General features: G+C 38.0%; 1 protein-coding gene across 2 annotated transcripts in view; it reads left to right on the top strand.

The window, feature by feature from the left end:
* Positions 1–19473, top strand: part of LOC128015829 (anosmin-1) — a 32224-nt gene extending 12751 nt beyond the window's left edge. Inside the window, exons 3-14 of one of the 2 annotated variants that reach the window (XM_052600024.1) lie at positions 2831–2893; positions 8309–8531; positions 9704–9888; positions 10192–10321; positions 10442–10638; positions 11958–12099; positions 12244–12360; positions 15643–15731; positions 16218–16389; positions 17037–17257; positions 18029–18173; positions 18507–19473. In XM_052600024.1, the coding sequence (XP_052455984.1) occupies positions 2831–2893; positions 8309–8531; positions 9704–9888; positions 10192–10321; positions 10442–10638; positions 11958–12099; positions 12244–12360; positions 15643–15731; positions 16218–16389; positions 17037–17257; positions 18029–18173; positions 18507–18556 (1734 nt within the window). In that variant the 3' untranslated portion in view covers positions 18557–19473. The remainder of the gene's footprint in view (positions 1–2830; positions 2894–8308; positions 8532–9703; positions 9889–10191; positions 10322–10441; positions 10639–11957; positions 12100–12243; positions 12361–15642; positions 15732–16217; positions 16390–17036; positions 17258–18028; positions 18174–18506) is intronic. The other variant, XM_052600017.1, reaches the window with a different exon arrangement.
* Positions 19474–22818: the final 3345 nt, after the last annotated feature.

Below are 22818 nucleotides of genomic sequence, written 5' to 3' on the forward strand. Positions count from 1 at the left end.
TGCTGACTTGCACACCTACTCCACTCTCCCTCAGGTTATTTTTCCTTCCTTATTTGATCCAGTTCCTTCTCTGGCCTCCGGATCCCCACCCACATCTTGGGCAATCGTCACTATGGCTCCATTGCATGGCTGGATCCTCAGCATTGCTCCACCTCCTTGGTTTTTTGTCTGCACCTTAGGCTCCACCTCTGTCATCATTGCCCCCAATCATCCCAATGGCAGTGTGTGTTCCTATCATGCCTTGGCTTCTCCCTCCAATGATGCTACCATGGAGCGCAGTCCTGGCCTGGATCTCCACCTATCCGTTCATGTCTCATCCCTGGTCATCTCCTCCACCTGCACTTCCCTTGAATTTGTTTGTTATCATCCTCCCAGTTGTCCATCCTCCTCTGGAATCTTCTCCTGCTGCATCTCTCTGCTGGCGTACCTGCCTTTTGCCATGCCTTCGCCTTCGCCATCTCCTTATCCTCCTCGCCACCTCATACTTCTCTCTACGTGTGAGGTCATGCCTTCCGGGAGGGGGCAATCTGTCATAGTGTCATTCAGTTGGGACTTTGTTTTCCTCTTGCACCATTCCCCTTCATTGTGTTAATTGTGTCATTTTGTGTGAGATCAATTATCCATGTTTGGTCTGTGTATTTAAATTCCGGTCTTGCTTACATCTGTGTTAATGCTACCCTGTGTGTTGGATTATGAGTGTGTTGGATTAAAGACTTTGCCGATTTAATACAGTGTAGCTGTGACGGCCTTGAAAATAAAAAGGTCAGAATATTGTATATTTTAAAGAGCCTTACTGATTAGTTAGGGGTGGCGAATGTCAGTCATGGAGAGCCGCAGCACTGCAGAGTTTTGCTTCAACCCTAATCAAACACATTTGAACAAGCTAATCTAGGTCTGAAGGGATACTAGAAAGCTACAGGCAGGTTAATTTTTATTTGGTTGTAGCTGAACTCTGCAGGGCTGTGGCTCTCCGGGACTGGAGTTCGCCACCCCTGGTCTATATTTTATCAAGTATAAAGCAGCTTTACATTAGAGACACTATAAATTAATAAATCAATACTTTTTATGGATTATTTCTTACTCCAATCATTTCATTTGTAATTTACTTGTGTGTATTACACTTCTTGCAAATGATAAACATGCAGTAAACACTACACCATAAATTACACTTTAAGTATATGCAATGCTTGAAATGTCATTGTTTTTTTTTTAATGTGGCATAAGGTGGTGTGTTTGTTACGAATTGATATTTACATGCATGGGAAACAAGCAGGCAAAGCTGAATTCTCTCAGCTGCACAGATGACTCTGAGACTTCAGCGTTTCGTGTGTTTGAGCACACAAGCTCCAGGCAATCTCAGCAGGGCACTGGCTGCTCTGAGCTCCATAAAACTGCCTCCTCTGCTGCCTCTAACTGCCCCTGTGCCTCTCCCATTATTCATAGTTTCCAACAACTGCACCACCCGAGCCTTAGTCGTCTTTAAAAGGTGTGCATTTTTACTGCCCCACCAGATAAATGTGTTTCCCACTCTCATTCTCGCTCAGAAACATCGCCCCCAGGGTAACATTGGTTCCCCTGACACAAACACACATATATTAACGATTTACACAGGCACACACGCACCAACGGACACACACCTTATCGTTTCCTCCTGATACTAAATCCCTGGATTAACAAGCATTTTAATGTGAAATGCTCTAACTGACGTATGCAGAATCTTTCCTTCGGAAGGAAGTATACATTTTCCCAAGGTGGTGATAAGGGTCCATTCATGCAGTTTTGAAAATGTGACCATTGGAGTAAAGATGACTACAAGATCAGCATAATGTGTAATGTTCACATCTCTTACCTAGCATGCTACTGCAGAGCAACGTTGAGCCCTGCACCATAGTGACCGCTGTTGTCTCATCGTGGCATGAAATTAGAAATGCAAATTCCCCAGAGGCAGCCACCCTCATTCATGCAGGAAGTGAAGTGTCAATTTTAAGCAGATGAGAATAGAAGATGAGAGGGAGTGAAAGCGAAGGAAAAAGAGCAAGGGAGAGAGGCAGGTGTAGACATTGAAATGAAATAATTTTGGCATGTTATTTAAACTCTGCATGCAAATGTCAGTGACCGGAAAACGGTCAGGGATCTCTACGCACACACTTCCAGGTTGCTGAGAAGGTAATGACAGACTTCAAACATCTACTATTGATCAAAAACAACAGAAAATGATAAAATAACTTTTGTCTGAATGATTTGCGAACTTGAAAAGTGCTGATTGAAGTGCTGTAGCTCTTCAGATCAGCAGCGACAGATATCGGATGAGATTACCGTTGCCAAAATAATTCACAATTAGGATGTTATTGTGCTATCTATACGAACCTTTGACAACATGTATATTATGCTGTTAGTCAAATTCATCTTTAACTTACACACTGGCAAGCTGTGGGTGTGGTGTGGGTAGAGTAACTTGTTTTTTTTTCTGTCATCTCCAACATGATTTTGTGCGGCAGCTTTAACTACACATTGTATCTACTTCTTATTTCCGTTTTATGATGGGTGCAACCAGCGTTAAGGTGCAATGTGGGACCTACTATGTGGGAGTGTCAACCAGTTACAAGTGAAGGTTTATTTATGATATTTTTGTGTATTGTTTAATATTAACATGATATAAATATTTCACTTTTAAAAATATCATGGTTGTCATCACGAGTGGTATATTGCAATACTCCTACAGAGAGCAAATGCTTTTGACTTTAACATATTTGTCTGTGATTGTTTGAAAAAGAATAATACAAGAGTCAAAGTGCTTCTTGATACTCAAACCTCTGCTGTCTGTTCACAGTGTCTGGAGCCATGCAAAGACTCCTGGGAGTTGAAAGACGGACCTTGTCGAGATTTATGTGAGGTACAGACCACAGCATTCTTAACTGATCTAGTAGTTTCTGGGATGTGCTCTCAACAAGAAAAAATATATATACAAAATGGCTGAACTTGGTGTTCTGGTTTTCCAAATATTAATCCTCCATTGTTTTTCTTGACAGACTTGGCTACTGTTTAAGTGGTCTCCCATTGTTTAACAGGATAATGTTCTGTTCTGCTCTGATCTTCTTTTTAAACAGTCGGAGAATGTCTTTGATCATTTCTCTTTGGTCTTGAATCCAGTTATTGTGGGATTTCTCTACAATTTAAAACTCTTGGCTTTGTAAGATCTAGATTTTCCTATTTCGTTGGCTATAAATGCACTGTTAAGGGCAATGGGGACTTAAAACAATGAATATTAGTTCTTTCAATTGCCAGCATTGATTAGGACCTTCATCCATCATATTAGACTTGTATAACACTAAGCAACATGAAATCCGCTCATTCACAACACATGTAATGTCTTGTGTTAAACATAGTGCCAAAAACAATCCATCCAAAATCCATTCTCATAGCCAGCTAAAAACAATACATCTTTCATATAGATTTAAACTGCAAGTTAAAGTCTGTTAAAGTTTCAGTAATATAATTTTCTATAATTATATTTCCAATATAAGCTGGAATAGGCTCCAGAATCCCCAATGACCCTACATATTATATTATATTATATTATATTATATTATATTATATTATATTATATTATATTATATTATATTATATGCTCCTGTATCCCTGAAAAAACCCCACAAAAAAACAATTATATATATATATATATATATATATATATATATATATATATATATATATATATATATATATATATATATATATATATATATATATATATATATATATATATATATATATATTATTAGTTATTATGTCACACTAATAATAAGTGGATGCAAAACATTTCTAAACTTATTTATTGAGCACTGACTTACACTGACTGAACCATCTCTCAAATTTTGTGCACTGCAGGGTATTAAAAAATGTATCCAAAGTTAATCAAACAAATCAATAAACTGAAAAGTATTGATTTATTTCACCAATTCCATTCAAAAAGTGAAACTTGTATATTATATTCATTAATTTCATACAGACTGATATATTTCAAATGTTTATTTCTTTTAATTTATATGTTTATAACTGACAACTAAGGAAATTCCAATCCCAAATTCAGTATCTCCAAAAATTTGAATATTGTGAAAAGGTTCAATATTGAAGACACCTGGTGCCACACTCTAATATGCTAATTAGCTCAAAACTCCTGCAAAAGCCTTTAAATGGTCTCTCAGTCTAGTTCTGCTACACAATCATGAGGAAGACTGCTGAATTGACAGTTGTCCAAAAGACGACCATTGACACCTTGCACAAGGAGGGCAAGACTCAAAAGGTCATTGCAAAAGAGGCTGATTGTTCACAGAGCTCTGTGTCCAAGCACATTAATAGAGAGACGAAGGAAAGGAAAAGATGTGGTAGAAAAAAAGTGTACAAGCAATAGGGATAACCGCACCCTGGAGAGGATTGTGAAACAAAACCCGTAAAAAAATGTGGGGGAGATTCACAAAGAGTGGACTGCAGCTGGAGTCAGTGCTTCAAGAATCACTACGCACAGACGTAAGACATGGGTTTCAGCTGTCGCCTTCCTTGTGTCAATCCACTATTGAACAACAGACACCGTCAGAAGCATCACGCTTCAAAAAGGAATGGACTGCTGTTGAGTGGTCCAAAATTATGTTCTCTGATGAAAGTACATTTTGCATTTCCTTTGTAAATCAGGGTCCCAGAGTCTGGAGGAAGAGAGGAGAGGCACACAATCCACATTTCTTGAGGTCCAGTGTAAAGTTTCCACAGTCAGTGATGGTTTGCGGTGCCATGTCATCTGCTGGTGTTGGTCCACAGCCGTATACCAGGAAGTTTTAGAGCACTTCATGCTTCCTGCTGCTGACCAACTTTTATGGAGATGCAGATTTCATTTTCCAACGGGACATGGCACCTGCACACAGTGCCAAAGCTACCAGTACCTGGTTTAAGGACCATGGTATCCCTGTTCTTCATTGGCCAGCAAACTCGCCTGACCTTAAAGAGGTCAGGGGAGGTCATTCCTCTTTACAATACCCCATAGATTTTCTATGGGGTATTGTAAAGAGGAAGATGTGATATGCCAGACCCAAGAATGCAGAAGAGCTGAGGGCCACTATCAGAGCAACCTGGGCTCTCAGAACACCTGAGCAGTGCAACAGACTGATCGACTGCAGTAATTCTGGAAAAAAGAGACACAACTAAGTATTGAGTGCTGTACATGCTCATACTTTTCAGTTGGCCAAGATTTAAAAAAATCCTTTCTTTGTATTGGTCTTAAGTTACATTCTAATTTTCTGAGATACTGAATATGGGATTTTCCTTAGTTTTCAGTTATAATCATCAAAATTAAAGAAATAATAATTTGAAATATATCAGTCTGTGTGTAATAAATGAATATAATATACAAGTTTCACTTTTTGAATGGAGTTTTTGATGATATTCTAATTATATGACCAGCACGTGTGTGTGTGTGTGCACACACACACACACACACACACACACACACACACACACACACACACACACACACACACACACACACATATGTGTGTGTATATATATATATATATATATATATATATATATATATATATGTCAATCATTAACATTAAAGTTTTAGACCATTTATCAAGCAGAATTTTTCAATTTTGTTGGAACATAAATGTAAACTTAAATATACATTTAAATAAAATAAATATCATTTTATAAATAAAAATCAATTAAACTGAAAAATATACAAAATAAAATATATATAAAAATAAATAAATAGTAGTGCTGCAAACACGCTAGCAACCAGCTGTTTGGTATAAATGACACAGAACATCTAAAGTGCATTCTAATTTCAAACTAACATCGCAGACTGTTCATTATTAAAATAAAGTACAGTCAACCAAACATATATAAGGTTACACTGGTCAGTTTAAATAGACTGTAGTATACCGTCAACTCTGCTGTTATGCCAAGGACGTTTTTGCTCACGTGAAGAGGATGATATTTTCCGTCTAGTTTACATAAAAAAAATACAAAATAATAATATAATTTAACATTCAGATACATTGTGAATATGGAAACATTTGGATATGTGCAGAACGAGACGTGAGCAATAACCTCCAAATACATCTAGCCAAACCAGTGCTCGCTCGTCCTGGTGGAACGCAAAAATTCAAAATCAAACATTTCGCAGAACAGGATTAAATAAAGTACTGGGGCCTGTTCTTCATACGTCGCTAACTCAGTTAGCTGGATTTGAATGTTGACGATTTGGTGTAATCTTGGACGTTTGTTTCTTCGAAGCTCATCAAGCCGTCATAGCAACAGGTCCGTAAGCTTAAACCTGCTCGGGAGCAGGCTTATTTCATGTAAACAGGATTAGATTGCTTTATTTCAACCAGAACTGATACTCAAAATATGTCTGCTACCACCGCTACTTTATTACAAGAGTATCGTACTGACAATAATTTAAAATAATAATCATTAAAAAATATATTTAAAAATAATATAAAAATGGTGAGTAGTCCATAACAGCCTACTATAGACATAGCCAGCTTTACTCACTGAAATATTTATTTGTCATAAAAGTATTACTTCATAATTGTATTAGAGTCTTACACACATGCTATACAGATAATAGAGTCGTGCATTATTTTGAGTGATGACTGCTATTATAAGAGTGGCTTGATGGAGTGCAGGAGATGCAGATAACATGATATTGACCCTTAAGAAACTTTCATTAATGCTGTCATGTAACAAATCTGTCCAAGTATAAAATGAAATGAATAGATAATTTCTACATTGAAATAAAAATGTAAAGACTGCGAAACTATTTTAAATTGCGAATCTAAATAATTGGGAATCATGAAAAAAAATTCTAATAAAAAAAAAAAACCATGTATCTATTATATGTTTCATGTATCTATTATAACATTTATGTAGTTTTGTTTGCTTGGCTGTTTCCTTATAAAAGTCCAGAAATTTGTCAAGTTTTTCGTCAGGTGTCGTTTTAAATTATGACGTCATTACATTGCCGTCTTGCCACCAGCCAATCGCTGCACTGCTGATCATGGTTTAGAGTATCGATACATATCCCCTTTTAAGCCAACACATGAACGTGCAATTATCTCAGATAACTCAATCCAGCGATACTAATCATACACAACAGGAGTGTTCGAAGAACCCAATTAGCCGGATCATGATTAGCAGGATGATATCATCTTGGATGTGTCATTTGATCTCGGATGTAATAAGCGACGTACGAAGAACGGGCCCCTGGTCATAATACTTGCATAACATGTTTGATGTGAAAAAAGAGGTTCACTGATTGCGCAGCACAGCCACAAGCGCCACAGTTACGTTTGGGATGATTTTGTTTTTAATACTGTAGTTTCATTTGAAAACATTGCAATTGCGTTTTAAAATACAACCACGAGCACCACGAAACCATTTAAAGAGGCGCATTCAGCGGTCTCCTTGACGGGAAACAGTCAACAAAGTAAAATGATCTCAAACGTATGGCGCGCTCGCATCATTTTATCAAATGATCATAATCCCATCAATTCATTTTACAGTCCTGCTACTAGCATTTTATTCAAACTAAAACCCCGTTAATTCAGGTGAGAAATCTTTTTTTCCACGTAGCTTTTGCACATAATAATAATACCGAAGCAGAAGCATTTTGCAGCATTAAGGTTATTAATTGATTGTTAATTTAAACGACGATTGATCATGGAAATTATCGAATATTGACATCCCTAAATACAAATGAGTTGGATGGAAACCTGGCTATTGTCTGCATCAATCCATGCTTCCGAACAAATGTCATTCACCTTTCTGGGCAGCTCCAGGACAGCTGCCTCTCCAAGCACGCTGCTGTCTGTGAACGAGTAACTTAGCCCTCAATCACGCTGCAGTGTTTGTGAGAGCTGCCAACTTCTTTAGCTACCTTTATCTCCCAGGACTGTTGTTGAATCTTCCAAAAGTTTTGGCTTGGGGTCCTCCACATGCGGCAGCAGCACTTTCCACCGCACCAATAACATGGGGCTGCCCGCTGACGTGCCTGACTTTTAAGTCGGTGCTACTAAACACGGATATCGGCAGATGCCAAAATATATAAAAAAAATGACAATGATAAAAATTTGCGATATATCGGTCGACTTCTAATGCATAAATGTTTTGCGAGTGAATGATACTCAAAGTGTGCGTCCAAAACCCATTGACAAATGAATGTCACATGAATGTCACAAATGAATTGCTAGAATGTATGACAATGATATACAGGTGTTAAAGTTTGGTTCTGTACACTATGACATCTCCTCAGCATGCATTTCCCAAGCGTCATGGCGAGTGTGTGACGAGTTGTGAGTTCCTGCGATCAGTGATGGTGGTGAAACAGGGTGACTGTCCGGCACCAGAAAGAGCCAGTGGGTTTGCAGCTGCCTGTGTGGAGGGATGTGAGGAAGATGGAGAGTGTTCAGCCCAGAAGAAATGCTGCCCAAACGGCTGTGGACACACATGCCAGTCCCCTAAGAACCTTTACAGGGGTAAGACCTGCTACTGAACCTGGCATAACCCAGTTATCAGTTAGTTTTTAACCCCACCTGATGATACAAATAACTGGTACCTTTTTGCATGTTATCTGGAGCAGATTGGTGTTAAAGGCATATTTCACCCAAAAATTTAAATTTGCTGAAAATGTATTCTCCATGAGAATAGATTTGGAGAAATTTTTATTTACAACACTTGCTCACAAATGGTTTCTCAGCAGTGAATGGGTGCCATAAGAATGAGAGTCCAAGCAGCTGATTAAAAACATCACAGCAATCCATAAGGAGTCAAAAAAGGAGACAGAAACTTTGAGAACCACTGACATAGAGGAACTGTTAACTTCTGATTTTTCATTAAATTAAAAATATTCTGTTTCAAAATGTAATAAAGTGTCCTGAAATTAACCATGATTGGATTTGGGGAAAGAAAAAAACATTATGCAGGTTAGGTTATGTGCCCTTATGTCCTTTAAAAGGTCACACCAAATAGAAAACGATAAAGCATCATTTTTGCTCAGACTAAAACAAGTATGAATATATTGTTCTTGATAGACTACTGGATGGAATAAAGCCATATCCAGGTTGTTCTTTCTCAGGTTGAGATTTGCTGTTTTTCTTGTCTAACTAATACTAATAATATGTTTTATTTATATAGTGCCTTTCAAATACCCAAGGACAATTTACATAAGGTAAACTGTCAAACAGCAGACAGAGGTGAAATAATATGCAATATACAAGATAAGTTACAAAACAAGCATTGGACAGAAAATTCAATTAAGAAACATTGTAAATAAGTGAGTTTTGAGAGCAGTTTTAAAGGTATGGTGTGAATAGATAAGACAGAGATCTTGTGGTAGTTTATTCCAGAACTTGGCAGCAGAAATGCATCAAGTCCTACCACCCAAAGTAGACAGACAGATTTTTGGTACTGCAAGCTAATTTTCAGAGCTCGATCTCAAAGTACGGACAGGGACATAGGGGAGATTTAATACAGAAAAGTAAGAAGGTGCTTAACCATGACGGGCTTTGAAAACTTAAACTGAATACGATAGGTGATTGGATGGGTGACTGAATACGATAGGTGATAAGTGAGTTTTGGATTAGCTGCAAGCAATTAAGGACTTTGTTGTGTAGTTAATAATCCATACAACAATCCACCTGATCATCAGGTGCTCCTCTGAAGCCCAGAAAGGAGCTGGTCTTTGAGGAGCTGGAGTCTGGAGTGTTGGAAGTGCACTGGTCCTCCAAATTCAATGTGTCAGCGGAGCCAGTGCTGAATGTTCTTCAGAGGAGGTGGAACTACGGCATCCAGCCCAGTGAGGATGGAGCAACCGAGTGGCAAGTGGTGGCTAGAGTAAGTGTGTCTGTGTGTGTTACACAGTCTTCAATAAACGTCTCTGGGGGGGTCCATAATACTGCAAGGGATTTGAAAATTATGGATTGCTCTGAAGCACATTTTTGTAAAAAATATAAATATGCATTCAATAAAAATACATCACTTACACTTAAAATGAATGTGACACATACAGTTTAAATGTATTAAATAAATCTATACATACTTGAACTATTATACATTCAGTAGTAATTTTTTATTTATTTCCTTTAGTCATTTATATGCTCCCTCCTAAACTCATTCATCTGTGTTTGTGTACTGTAGACATCAGAAGAGCGTGTGTGGCTGACGGACATGCGGCCCGGTCGCTGGTACCAGTTCAGGGTGGCAGCAGTCAATGTTCATGGCACCAGAGGATACACCACACCAAGCAGACACTTCAGATCCTCTAAAGGTGAGATCAAGAAACTGTAATCTAATGGGATTCTATTCCATTTTATAATAAGAAGAATATTTAAAATAACATGTTATCCTTTCTAACTGTACCCTTTTGTTAAATTTCACCCTCTCTCAGATCCTGCCGCTCCCCCGGCACCATCCGAACTTCACGTCAGTGACATGACCTTTGGTGCAGATCGCTCGGTGTCTGTCCGCCTCAGCTGGAGCATGTCTGCCGATTTAGACATCCCTGTTAACCTCTACAAACTCTCCTGGAGCTGTTCTGACCATACTATTCCATCCAAACTCAAGAGGAGACAGACTACAAAAGGGGTAATTCATTTAGTCTGCCCACACACTCCCTCTCTGCCCATTTGCTTTCATTTGCTCATGTATTGGATTGTTCCCAAAACCCTTCAAGGGTTAACTCCCAAGCCCCTTCTTTCAGCAAGCCACAACAAATTAGAAATCTTAGTGCAAATAAGTGAAAGATAAACAACTCCGGATTGGGCTTTTGATCGCACCAAGCCCTATTTTCAAGGGCTTCAGACACCAAACTAGGGTGGTACTGCATTGCGTCACCACTCTTGGCAAATGCAAACATTTCTGGGCGCCATTTGACATACTGCCAAAAACAGCATATCAATTCTAGTTGTGCTTGAGAAAAGGAAATCTCTCAAAAACAGCTGAATTGTTTTTCTTTCAATGAGATCATGCTGAAGAGTTTATTTTTTCCTCCTTTAGGAATCCAAGAGATGGCAGTTGATTCATGTTTGTATGTTATATTTTTAAGTGCTCTGTTAGCTGAGGGACATTACTTTTTTTTTTTTTTATAGTTAATGCGGACAAACGTAAACCATGCTGCTTTTACTGTTTGGCTCTGGGAAAATATATTTGTATTTTTTATTAGTGTGATACATTTTTAGAATATTTTTATTATCCACAACAGTTGTATATTTTACACTAATGTTAAAGTATATTTGGGATTGGCTGATTTCTTAATGCTTTTGAAAGAAGATCATGGCCAATGAATGAAAATTTACAATTAAAAGGAAATGTTCACTTAAAGGTTCTTTGGGTTCTATTTTGGAATCACTGCAAACATCCTTTTTGGAAACTTTATTTTTTAATCAGTATTCTGTTATTTGGCCTAACTTTGTGTTAATGGTCAGATTTACTTTTAGATGGTGTATTAAAGCTTCTTAAGTTATCCAGGCAAACCAATAAGCCATAAGTGGATTTTTCTTCTTTTTCAGTATTTTTATTTTGATCAATATTCCCTAATTACTCATTTCATGTGCAAATGTATACCAATGGTCTCTAGTGACTAAAATCAGTAAATCGCTCCCAACATTGGCCATTGAAGCAGCTAAAGTTGATTCTGGATCTGTTCTTTGCATGCTCTTTTTGTAATTAGACTTCTCCAAGGATTGACAAATAATGTGTATGTTTTTTTGCATGCATGCATGAGGTGCAGTTTTGTATGGCCCTCCACCTAAATTGAGATTATTGGCTAGTTCAAAATTCTACACAGGGTTACCTTCCATTTCCATTTGTTCTCGTTTTACTTTTTGGGATTTGGAGTGCCATGACTGTTCTTATCCTTGCCTGTGGGTTTGTGTGTGTGTGTGTGTGTGTGTGTGTGTGTGCAGGACTCTACCTTTGCTGAGCTGGACGACTTGAGAGAGAACAGGAGTTACACTGTGGAGTTGCAGGCCGTTTCATACTGGGGTCAGGTCCCTCTCAAGAGCTCCAAGGCCATTCTTCAGTTTACTACAAGCCAAAGACAATCTGGTACAAAACATTAATTGCTATACATTCTTTTTTGCTTGATACATACCAGCACTCATTTGGGTGTTGTGAAATACAGTGAAAAGCAGCTGTAAATGTTTTCAATTTGTAACGTTAAACTTTTCCCCCATATTTGATGTCATTCAGATTTGGAAAGCACAGTCAGCCCGGTCTTTATAAAACCCCAGTCTGATCTATCAGACGTGGGCACTCCATTCTATCAAGATGGTCAGCTTCAGGTCCGGGTCTACTGGAAAAAGAAAGGTATGACAGTTGCAGTAGATCCCGTTTTTCATGTTGAAAACTGTCCTGTTACGGTTTTCCCTCCTTAGAGCTGCTTTGCAACTGTGTAAACATTGTGCTCATTAAAGAGTTTAGAGTCAGAATGATATGTAATTAAACGAAGAACAATAGCTCTTTGTTTTGGGAAGTGATAAGAACCACTCTTGAAATAAGTGTGGAGCTGTTTGTGTGCTAACATGAGCTGATGAGGCATGTCTCAGCCTAACTTTGCATGCAGCAAATGACATTTTAACAGTTTCATTCTGTCAGTGTGTGATGAGATAATCCTCCATTAAACTCACAAATGAAAACTGCCATAGAAGTGAAAAAAACATTTAAGTCATACTAAGCCATGCGAAATGGTGCTTGAAATCTTCTATTGACCTCTGTTTTGAATTTCAGTATGACGTAAGAGTCATACTGGCCACATGTCAAATCCTTTAATCTCTCCAATGGATGACCAGCAGATTTATCTCATACTGATCTGTCGGGCACATTCTCAAGATTGCTTGCATTTGCATATTTTGCATATTCTCTGGATGAATTAAAAGCATTGATTTCTACAGGGCGTATTACTGAGCACTGATTACTTGTAAGGTCTAAATGGATCATTACTGATGATTATCATTAACTGTTTGTTCACGGATGAAGATTTTTAAAATGACTAATATAATGAAAGGCTTATCCAGGTTTTTAAATATTTATCAAAAAGATGTGTTGAAAAGGATAGCTCATCCAAAAATTAACATGTGCTATCATTTACTCACCCACATGTTTTTCCAAACCAAGACTTACTTTCTTCTGTGGATGATATTTCTAAGAAATTCATTTTTTTTTTTTTTTCACAGTTTTTGCTGATACATTGAAAGTCAGTGGGGTTCTTGATATCACTAAAAAAGACATTGTTCAACAATAAATGAATGCAAATAATTTTGGAAGACATGAGAGTAAGTGATGACAGAATACATTTTTTTGGTGTAAATTACAATTTCAAGTAGTTAATATTAAATAACTTAAGTATCAGATTTGGCCAGCCCATACAGTAGAAATAATTTCAGGCAAAAACAAAGCATCAGTTTGCGTGTTATCAAGCAACACACAGATAGGAAGTCTGTCTGGAACAGCATATATGAGGGGAGTGGAGCAAAAGAAACTTCCTGACCCCCTCTCAGAGCCCTCCATAATCACATTCAAAATCTGTCATTTCATACACTCACCTATTATTAGGAAGGATTATTAGGAACACCTGTTCAATTTCTCATTAATGCAATTATCTAATCAACCAATCACATGGCGGTGCTTCAATGCATTTAGGGGTGTGGTCCTGGTCAAGACAATCTCCTGAACTCCAAACTGAATCTCAGAATGGGAAAGAAAGGTGACTTAAAGAAAAAAAAATGAAAGCTATTTCATGCATACTGAGTTTTTTACACTGTTAAAGAGTTGGATTCCCATGCTAAACATGGACAAAGTTTCAAAAATTAAGTTGTATGTTTGAAGGAGTATTTTTGTTCCCAAAATACTCCTTCCGGTTTGTCACAAGTTTCGGAAAGTTTTTTTTTCGAGTATGGCTCTGTGTGACGTTAGATGGAGTGGAATTTCCTTATATGGGTCCTAAGGCACTTCTGCCGGAAGAGCGCGCGCTCCCGTATAGCACAGCACTGAGAGCACAACAGACTTCACTGATCAGAGGCTCAGAGCGAGAGTGTCGCGAAATGTCACAAAAGAAGTGTGTTTTTGGTTGCCAGGGCAAGACAACCCTGCACAGATTACCAAAAAAAAAAAAAACAGCATTAAGGGACCAGTGGATGGAGTATATTTTTACAGAGCATCAACAGAGTTGAGCAAGTGTTTTTGACGACGGGTTTGCGTATCGTAATGCAATCCCAACGAAAAAGGGTCACGATCGTGTGTTGGAACCGCAGGCGGTGAGTAAAACTGCTTCAAATATCTCTGCCTCCTTGTTAGTGCGTCCGCCTCTCATGCCAGAGACCCGGGTTCGAGCCCCGCTCAGAGCGAGTCATTGATGCTGCAGCTCTCATTCAGTTTCAGCCTTGGGATCTGATTCTGGATCATAAATAAACGGCTGAATCTGACTGTTAGCCATGGTTTGTTTTGGATGATGTTTTTTTTTTTTCTCACAGTAATGTCACAACTTCCAAACGCTCTCAACGTAAAAGCCTACTGGCGCTCGTGATTCTTTAGCTCTGCCCACACGTCACGCCTCCAGCCGGTCGTGTTTTTCAGGGAAAAATCAGTACAGACTATCTTTCTCTTATGAATATAATAAAACTAAAGACTTTTTTGAGTTATGAAGGATGCAGTACTACTCTATAGGTACTCAAGATTAACAGCATATTGAGTGAAAACGAGCATCATCCGCCCCCCTTTTTAAGCAAATTTTTAGCGTGGCATGGTTTTTGGTGCCAGACAGGCCTGTCTGAGTATTTCACAATGTGCTCAGTTACTGGGATTTTCACGCACAACCATTTCTAGGGTTTAAAGAATGGTGTGAAAAGGGAAAAACATCCAGTATGCGACAGTCCTGTGTGTGAAAATGCCTTGTTGATGCTAGAGGTCCGAGGAGAATGGGGCGACTGATTCAAGCTGATAGAAGAGCAACTTTGACCGAAATAACCACTCATTACAACCGAGGTATGCAGCAAAGCATTTGTGAAGCCACAGAAGACCCCACCGGGTACCACTCATCTCCACTACAAATAGGAAAAAGAGACTACAATTTGCACGAGCTAACCAAAATTGGACAGTTGAAGACTGGAAAAATGTTGCCTGGTCAGAATTTGGCGTAAACAGAATGAGAACATGGATCCATCATGTCTTGTTACCACTGTGCAGGCTGCTGGTGATGGTGTAATGGTGTGGGGGATGTTTTCTTGGCACACTTTAGACCCCTTAGTGCCAATTGGGCATTGTTTAATTGCCACGGCCTACCTGAGCATTGTTTCTGACCATGTCCATCCCTTTATGACCACCACCAGATCTCAACCCAATAGAGCATCTTTGGGATGTGGTGGAACGGGAGCTTCGTGCCCTGGATGTTCATCCCACAAATCTCCATCAACTGCCAGATGCTATCCTATCAATATGGGCCAACATTTCTAAAGAATGCTTTCAGCACCTTGTTGAATCAATGTCACGTAGAATTAAGGCAGTTCTGAAGGCGAAAGGGGGTCAAAAACAGTATTAGTATGGTGTTCCTAATAATCCTTTAGGTGAGTGTATTTCACCATCTCTCCTTTTCAGATCCCACTGTGAATCGTTACCGTGTGCAGTGGTCTCCGGAATTCTGCAGTCACAATGGATCCAGAACACAGGAGAAGCTCATCACCCAGGTAACCAGTCAGGAATGCGTCTTCTGTCCTCCCTACAGGTGCGAGGCCACATTCCGACAGCTCATACTTACGCTGAATTTCCAGGGAGAGTGTTCGTGTGCTGTTCATTGATCATTCATGCTGCATAACTCACCATTAAGAGGCACATCCCAATTCCAGAGAGATTTCTTCACTAAACTGCAGAGAATTATGAGACGAAACATTCTCTTAAACATCCTTAGGTTTAGATTTTCGTCAGTGTAATTATGTCATTTACAATATGAGAGGTTAAAATCTTTGACAATGAAAAAGGGGAGAATATATTTTTCAGCATGAAAATAAATCTTTCTTGACATATGCAAAACATGAACTATAGGTTTTCCCATTGTGGCTCACAGCTATGCTGGATGTAGTGATAGGTGATCAGTCATCATATTTCTACTTGAATTCTTCTCAGTGGAGTTGGAATAAAGATTCACTTTGCTCTCTTCTCATGTCACTGAGCAGGAGAATTTCGCCAGCCTTCCTGGCCTTCAGTTCTCTTGCAAGTATAAAGTGATCATCCAGCCTGCAGGGTCAAAGGGTAGAGCCCAGGCAGAAAGCACCACCTTCTACACCCCGTCCTGTGCTACCATCCAGAGCAAGAGTCCCAAACCCATCCCCTGCTCCACAGTCTCAGGTAATACAAAAATTTGATTTCTGAGAACAAGATAACTGTTTTGCTGCAATTCATTATTTATATATATATATATATATATATATATATATATATATATATATATATATATATATATATATATATATATATATATAAATAAAATATGGTAAATTTTTTTCATTAATTAATGTGTGCATTTTTGTGCATGTTGGGTGGATTACTTACATTTATTTGCCTTTAAAAAAATAACCTTGATCACATATTTCCTCATAAAATGAAAATTTTAATATTTGCATGTTGGGTGGATCATTTAAATGTTGTTGCCATTTTTTTTTTTTTTACAAAAAAGGTACTAATAGAAAAAAGAAAATAAAAATAAAAATCTTAATAAAATAGATTATGCCAAACTTTCTTCTCAAGATATTAACTTAAATTCAATTCAACTCAACTCAGCAACTCAATTCAGTCCAATTAATATTTTTATTTTAACATCAGGGCAATTGTGTCATTGTAACATATTTTAATTTATGCCTAAAAATCTCAATTTATTTTACAACAGAAAAAAAAAAAAAACACTCATTTTTGAGTGTTTTGCATTTATGCCCTATATCTATTACTGGTATATGGTTTAATGTGTATTATATTAATTTTTATGTTGTCTCAATCAGCAGCGGTTCCTCCAAAGGTCCTGGTCAAGGCAGAGAACCTGACGGCATCCTTCTCTGTCTACATGGGGAACGTGACAGGTCTGTTCTCATGGATGGTGGCCATGCCTCAACCACCACAGCAGGTCACAGGATATCAGGTCACATGGGCAGAGGTCCTCACAGAGAGCCGCAGAAATAATTTGCCCAACAGCCTCATATCCCAGTCTCAAATCCTGCCTCCAGTAAGTCACGTTAAATAATGATTGCTGGTCAAGAGCATACAGTATGTTGTGTTTTGCATACTGTTCACAAGCATATGTTTTCATTTCGGGCACTAGTGTGCTGGTAGCAGCAAGACCACCAAACCAGAATACTGTAGTATTTATACAGTGTCTGGTTCCATATTTGATCTTAGGAACTACTAAATTTGATAACTAAACAATAAATGTATTGTATTCATTGTATTAATACCAAAAAGTTATTCTACAATGTATCTATGTCTGTTTTTTTTTTTTTTTTTTCTGAAGTTCTGCTGCAATGTAGACTACCTTTCAAAAGCTTGGGGTGGTTTTTTTAAATACATGAATTATTTTATTAAGTAAGGTTGCATTAATTGATCAAAACTTACAAGTATAAAAATATGTTTTCAATATTGATAGTAATAATAAACATTTCTTGAGCAGCAAAACAGCATATTAGAGTGATTTCGGAAGAATCATGAGACACTGAAGTAATGACTGCTGAAATTCACCTTTGCCATCATAGTAATAATTTTATATATATGTATTTTGCAAATGCAAAATAGTTATTATGAATTGTAATCATATTTCACAATATTGCTGTTTTTACTATAGTTTTGATCAAATAAATGCAGCCATGGTGAGCATAAGAGAAAATGAAAACACTTTACAACTTTAATCTTTCAGTCCCAAACAATAGTGTGTTTGTATTTTAATTATTTCTCAGACTCAATTTTGAATGAACTAAAATATCTTGTCTTTCTCCACAAATAGGAGCGCAATATCTTGGTAGTTTCTGGTCTTCAGTTGGCATCTCTCTACAAGCTTGAGGTGCAGGTGATCACTACAGGAGGGCAAGGCCCAGCAACATCCAGAACCTTCCAGACACCGGCTCACAGCAAGCCAGTCCTGCATTACAGTAAGTTCTTTAAACCTACTAGATGACACATGTGTACCTCCATAGCACATACTACTCTGAAATAGCATTACCACTCACAATTTATCATAGAACATCTTTTGTGGACACTGACCTCTCCAGTGCAAAGAACTGCACCCCAATACGTAAATCTTAATAAGGGAGAGCTGAAAAGTCATTCTTGGTCATCGAAACGCAAAGTTCAGAAGGTGTAGGAGAGGTCAAATGTCATGTGCAATTGGCCCCAGCTCTAGATGTGCAGGTCAACCAATAAATCATCTAATTGAGATGAATTGCTTTTCCTGTCTTGACTCTAGTGTATATTTAACTTCGCAGAACCGAGGATTAAGAAACACCATCTAAGGTCGGTCATAGAACGGCACTGAAGACCACACTGCAATGAATCATCCTGGACTCCTCAGGAACCAGACGAACCAAAGAACAGTTTATTGCCAATCGCATTTCAGCCTGAGCCAGTCAGCTGCCTCATAACTCAGCATGAGGATCTGCTGTAATCTGGAGATCAAATTTTGATTGACGTTACGATATTTAAAGCTCCAGTTATTTCCTGTGGGGAAACAGCTTCCACAAACAAATTAGAATCGAGTATGCAGCAAAGACTAGGGCATCACAAGTAAAAGCCATATGATAAAAACAAAACAAAAAGTGCAAATACAAAAAAAAAAAAAAAGGGATTTGAAAGTGTTACTTTGTGGTTGTATGCCTAAAAGACATGCTTTGAATTGCACCCTCCCTTAAAAAATGGTTACCCACACCCTAAGCACTGCAAATTGAGCCTCTTTAATCCAATATTGCATGTAATGACTAATTTGGTTTGACTTGTAAATAAGCCTGAATCAATACAACTGTTTGTGGTTTTGCATGTGTTCATTAAGCATGGAATTTTACTGTTTGTATCATAATTGTGTCAATAGCAACAAATGAGGAATCAATGAAAAAAAAAATGACTGAAGCTCTTTAAAAAGAAAATGTCATTTAAGTTTATGAGGGTTTTGTGTGATGTGCGCTCGGTATGCTGTAGAGAGATGTTTGCAGTGATGTCATTCATGTATATACTGTATGTTTTTTATTTATTTATGCAATATAAATGTGTTATGTGGATTTGTAACTGTGTGAATGCATGAGTGTGTGTGTGTGTGTGTGCACGTGTCCCCCCAGCATCATTCACAAACGGACAAACCCTTGCAAGGAGATTTTGTATAAATATATTTGTAAATTCCCATAATGAATATTAATGTACATATTTTATATGAATAAAACTGTTAAACCTTGTTTCCCTTTACCAAGCTGGTTGTGTATTTTGTAATTACAAGAGTGAATATAATAATGGGAGTGAATGGTGTGTTATATAAATTTATCATGCCTCTTAAACAATATTCACTCAAACTGTAGATTTAAAATACACACATTTTCTAATAATATACATATAAACGCTACCAGAGTGCATATGAAATATAAATAACCTGTTTACCTAAATCTATCACGCATCACAAAGCAACATTTAATTGTATATGTAAAATAAACAAAATCTATGCATGTGACACACACAAGTTTAATCCATACAAGCTTTAATAAATCCCAAAAGAGATCGCATCCACAACTCAGGATTGACATCAACAATATAGCCAACAGTGAAAGACAACAGAACATGAACATGAATGGGGCAGTAATGAGACATGCACAGCTCAAAAAAATGAGTGATCAGTTAACATCCGACACAACTAACCGACCAAGGAATGGCAGTATTCTTTTTACTCCTAAAACTCAGTTTCAAGCAAAACAGCTAAGACTAGGAACATTTCCAGTCCTTGATAATACTAACATATAGTATACATATATACTTATTTTTCATCTTGATCCAAATGTACACACTACTTTGGAACAAAAAAAGTATCCAGATTGAGATAAATGAAACGCTCTGTTGATACAGCTATGCTGTGTTTTGCTTCTATTTCTGTGTTTGTATGTGTGTGTGTGTGTGCGTGTGCGCGTGCGTGTGTGTGTGTGTGTGTGTGTGTGCAAACAAAGTATTCATAAAGCCCAACGCTCAAGGGACAAGTATATGATTACTTATACATACACTTATGCATGGAGGCAACTCTACCCTTGTAGCTCTGCAGTCACTTTCATTAGAATTCAACTCCACATCTGGCCCTCGTGTCACAACTGTCATGTGTGTGTGTGTGTGTGTGTGCCTGTTTTTCATATGGAATGTTATTGTGCCCTGTTGTCATTAAGCCTTACAATAACATAAAAAGAAGAAGAAAAAGACAGGAGACAATGTGGAATTTCGTATACAATATTCATTTATAGATCCTCAGTGAGATTATATGTTATGTTGTACATTCACTACAATATGCTGCAGATGTCGCACAATACAATGGACTATCACCACAATATGCTTTAGCAACAATACAAAAGCAGTAGCAGGTCTGTTATTGCCCTGATATTCAGACCAAGAGCTTTTAGCATGACTGTTAGTGTGATTTTTGCTTTTAAATAAAAGTTATATTGCCAGTTACTTGGTTTATATTTGCTCTGCCAACGAAAAGAGGATTCTATGCTCAAACAATGTCACAGCGGAATCAATCATAGCTCATCTTCCGGTGTTTCATTCTTGATTGAATCTGTTTTGAATAAATTATTTGAGTGAAAGATGAAAAGACTCTTTAAGGCGGTATGAATTGTAATGAAGTATGAATACATGTTTTAGAAGAAATCGGTTGAGCAAATAATTCAACGATCCCATCCCAAATGTCACCCTACAGGTGCATTTTATAGTTGCTATGTGAAATTTCTGGGGTGAATGTGAGTCACTTGAATAGGAATCAATGCTATCTTGAGTTTTGTGCGACAAAGTTCCCTGCACAGATTTGCTTCATGTTCAGACTGGTCAAGTTAATTCACTGTTCCAGCCAACAGAAAGTTGCTTGGTTTAAAACTGACTGTGTGTGACTTAGTGTACATGCCTGGTTCAGGCTGATAATGCTGACATCTTTGTGGTCAGATTTTACATGATTCTTTAAAATCACTAACATCTTGTCAGTGAGGCTTCAGTGGATTCAATGAAGTTGGTATGTTCCCTAACTGTACAGTGATGACTTCAGTGATGATTACTCAGTAACAACAATTTAGAACCTCTTTTTCCCCTAAACGAAGAACAAAAAATAACTTTGTTGTGAGTATATTAGGGCCTTAAAGCCTTCCTCTGAGCATACACGTTCATGACATGATGCCACTTTGACTGTCAGTTAGAATTTTGCTGTGAAGCTCACTTCAACAGAAGTACACAACAAGTGCCGCAAAAGGGGTGCTCATGAGCACACTTCTGAAAAATATAGACATGTGGGCCAACCTACAGTCTTGTATGTGGTTGTAAGTCTGAAAGGCCCCAATTTTTCATGACATTTTCGATTTAGGACAGGTCCAACAACTCAAAATGAAAGACAACTTGTTCCTGTAAGAATTAGTTTGTTTAACAAATCAGTTGATGTTACTGTGATGTAATGACGGAATTTGAAGAAAGAGTCAGTAGTGTACTGTTAATGGAGATACTGACTTAAAAGCCTCGCTGACAAGAGAATGATTAAACAGTGAGGTTGATAGTGATGTGCCTCATTATCAGACAATGTATAATTTTGAGATCAAATTCTGAGAACTTTGAGAGAATCTTGCCAGAATGCTAACCAAAGTTCCGAGAATGTTTCCCATGGAAAGCAGAGTCTGTCTGGAATGTGCAAAAAAGAAAAAGCTGATTCAAACATGGGAAAGTATATGGTATAACCAGCATAATCCAGCATGGGAATGAATATTGGTCTAAGATGATTTTTTTTTCTATTCTACACAGTGTCAGGCTCGGTGATGGTTATTACATGTGGCTTGTTTGGATGGTGGGGTATGACTTCCATATGTAGTACCTTGCGTGTGTACTGTATGCCTGGGTTAAACTGATATTTTTAGACTTTAAATGGTTCTTTATAAGAAAATGAAATATGTATCTTATCTATCTGAACCCCCTGAAGGAGTGTCTGAAAAATTGTTGTTTTATCTGATAATGAGGCACATCTAGTTTCAACCTCTTTTAAAGTCATCATTCTCTTGTCAATGAGGCCTCAGTGGATTCAGTTAAGTAGAAAATATTGCTAGTTGTTTGAATCCAGGCCTAATGTTAGTATGACGGATCTGAATAAATCGATGGAGCCCTGCATGCTTGCATCTGGAGCACAGTGAGAACATTAGGGAACGTAATGGCCTGGTTGGAAGTGTCTTCTTGCTTTCCTGCTGAAGTTTTGAACTGTGCCTCAGGATTTATGAGTGCTTCTGGACTCTGGTGACCCAGAGACAGGGATTTAGAAGAAACAGAGAGAAGGAAGGGTTGGGGTTGGAGAGTTTGGGAAGACTCGATCCGCTTGCAACACATTTATGATGCTCCAGAGAGTGGCCAGAGAATGGTACAGAGAGAGAGAGAGAGAGAGAGAGAGAGAGAGAGAGAGAGAGAGAGAGAGAGAGAGAGAGAGAGAGAGAGAGAGAGAGAGACTAAAAGGGAAGCAGCATCAGGAAGAAGGAAACCTAGAGGGGAGAGAAGCAAAGGAACCAAAGGGGAGAAGAGGCAAAAGAGGGACAGCGA

The sequence above is a fragment of the Carassius gibelio genome, chromosome A1 (assembly GCF_023724105.1).
Source record: "Carassius gibelio isolate Cgi1373 ecotype wild population from Czech Republic chromosome A1, carGib1.2-hapl.c, whole genome shotgun sequence".
Lineage (NCBI taxonomy): Eukaryota > Metazoa > Chordata > Actinopteri > Cypriniformes > Cyprinidae > Carassius > Carassius gibelio.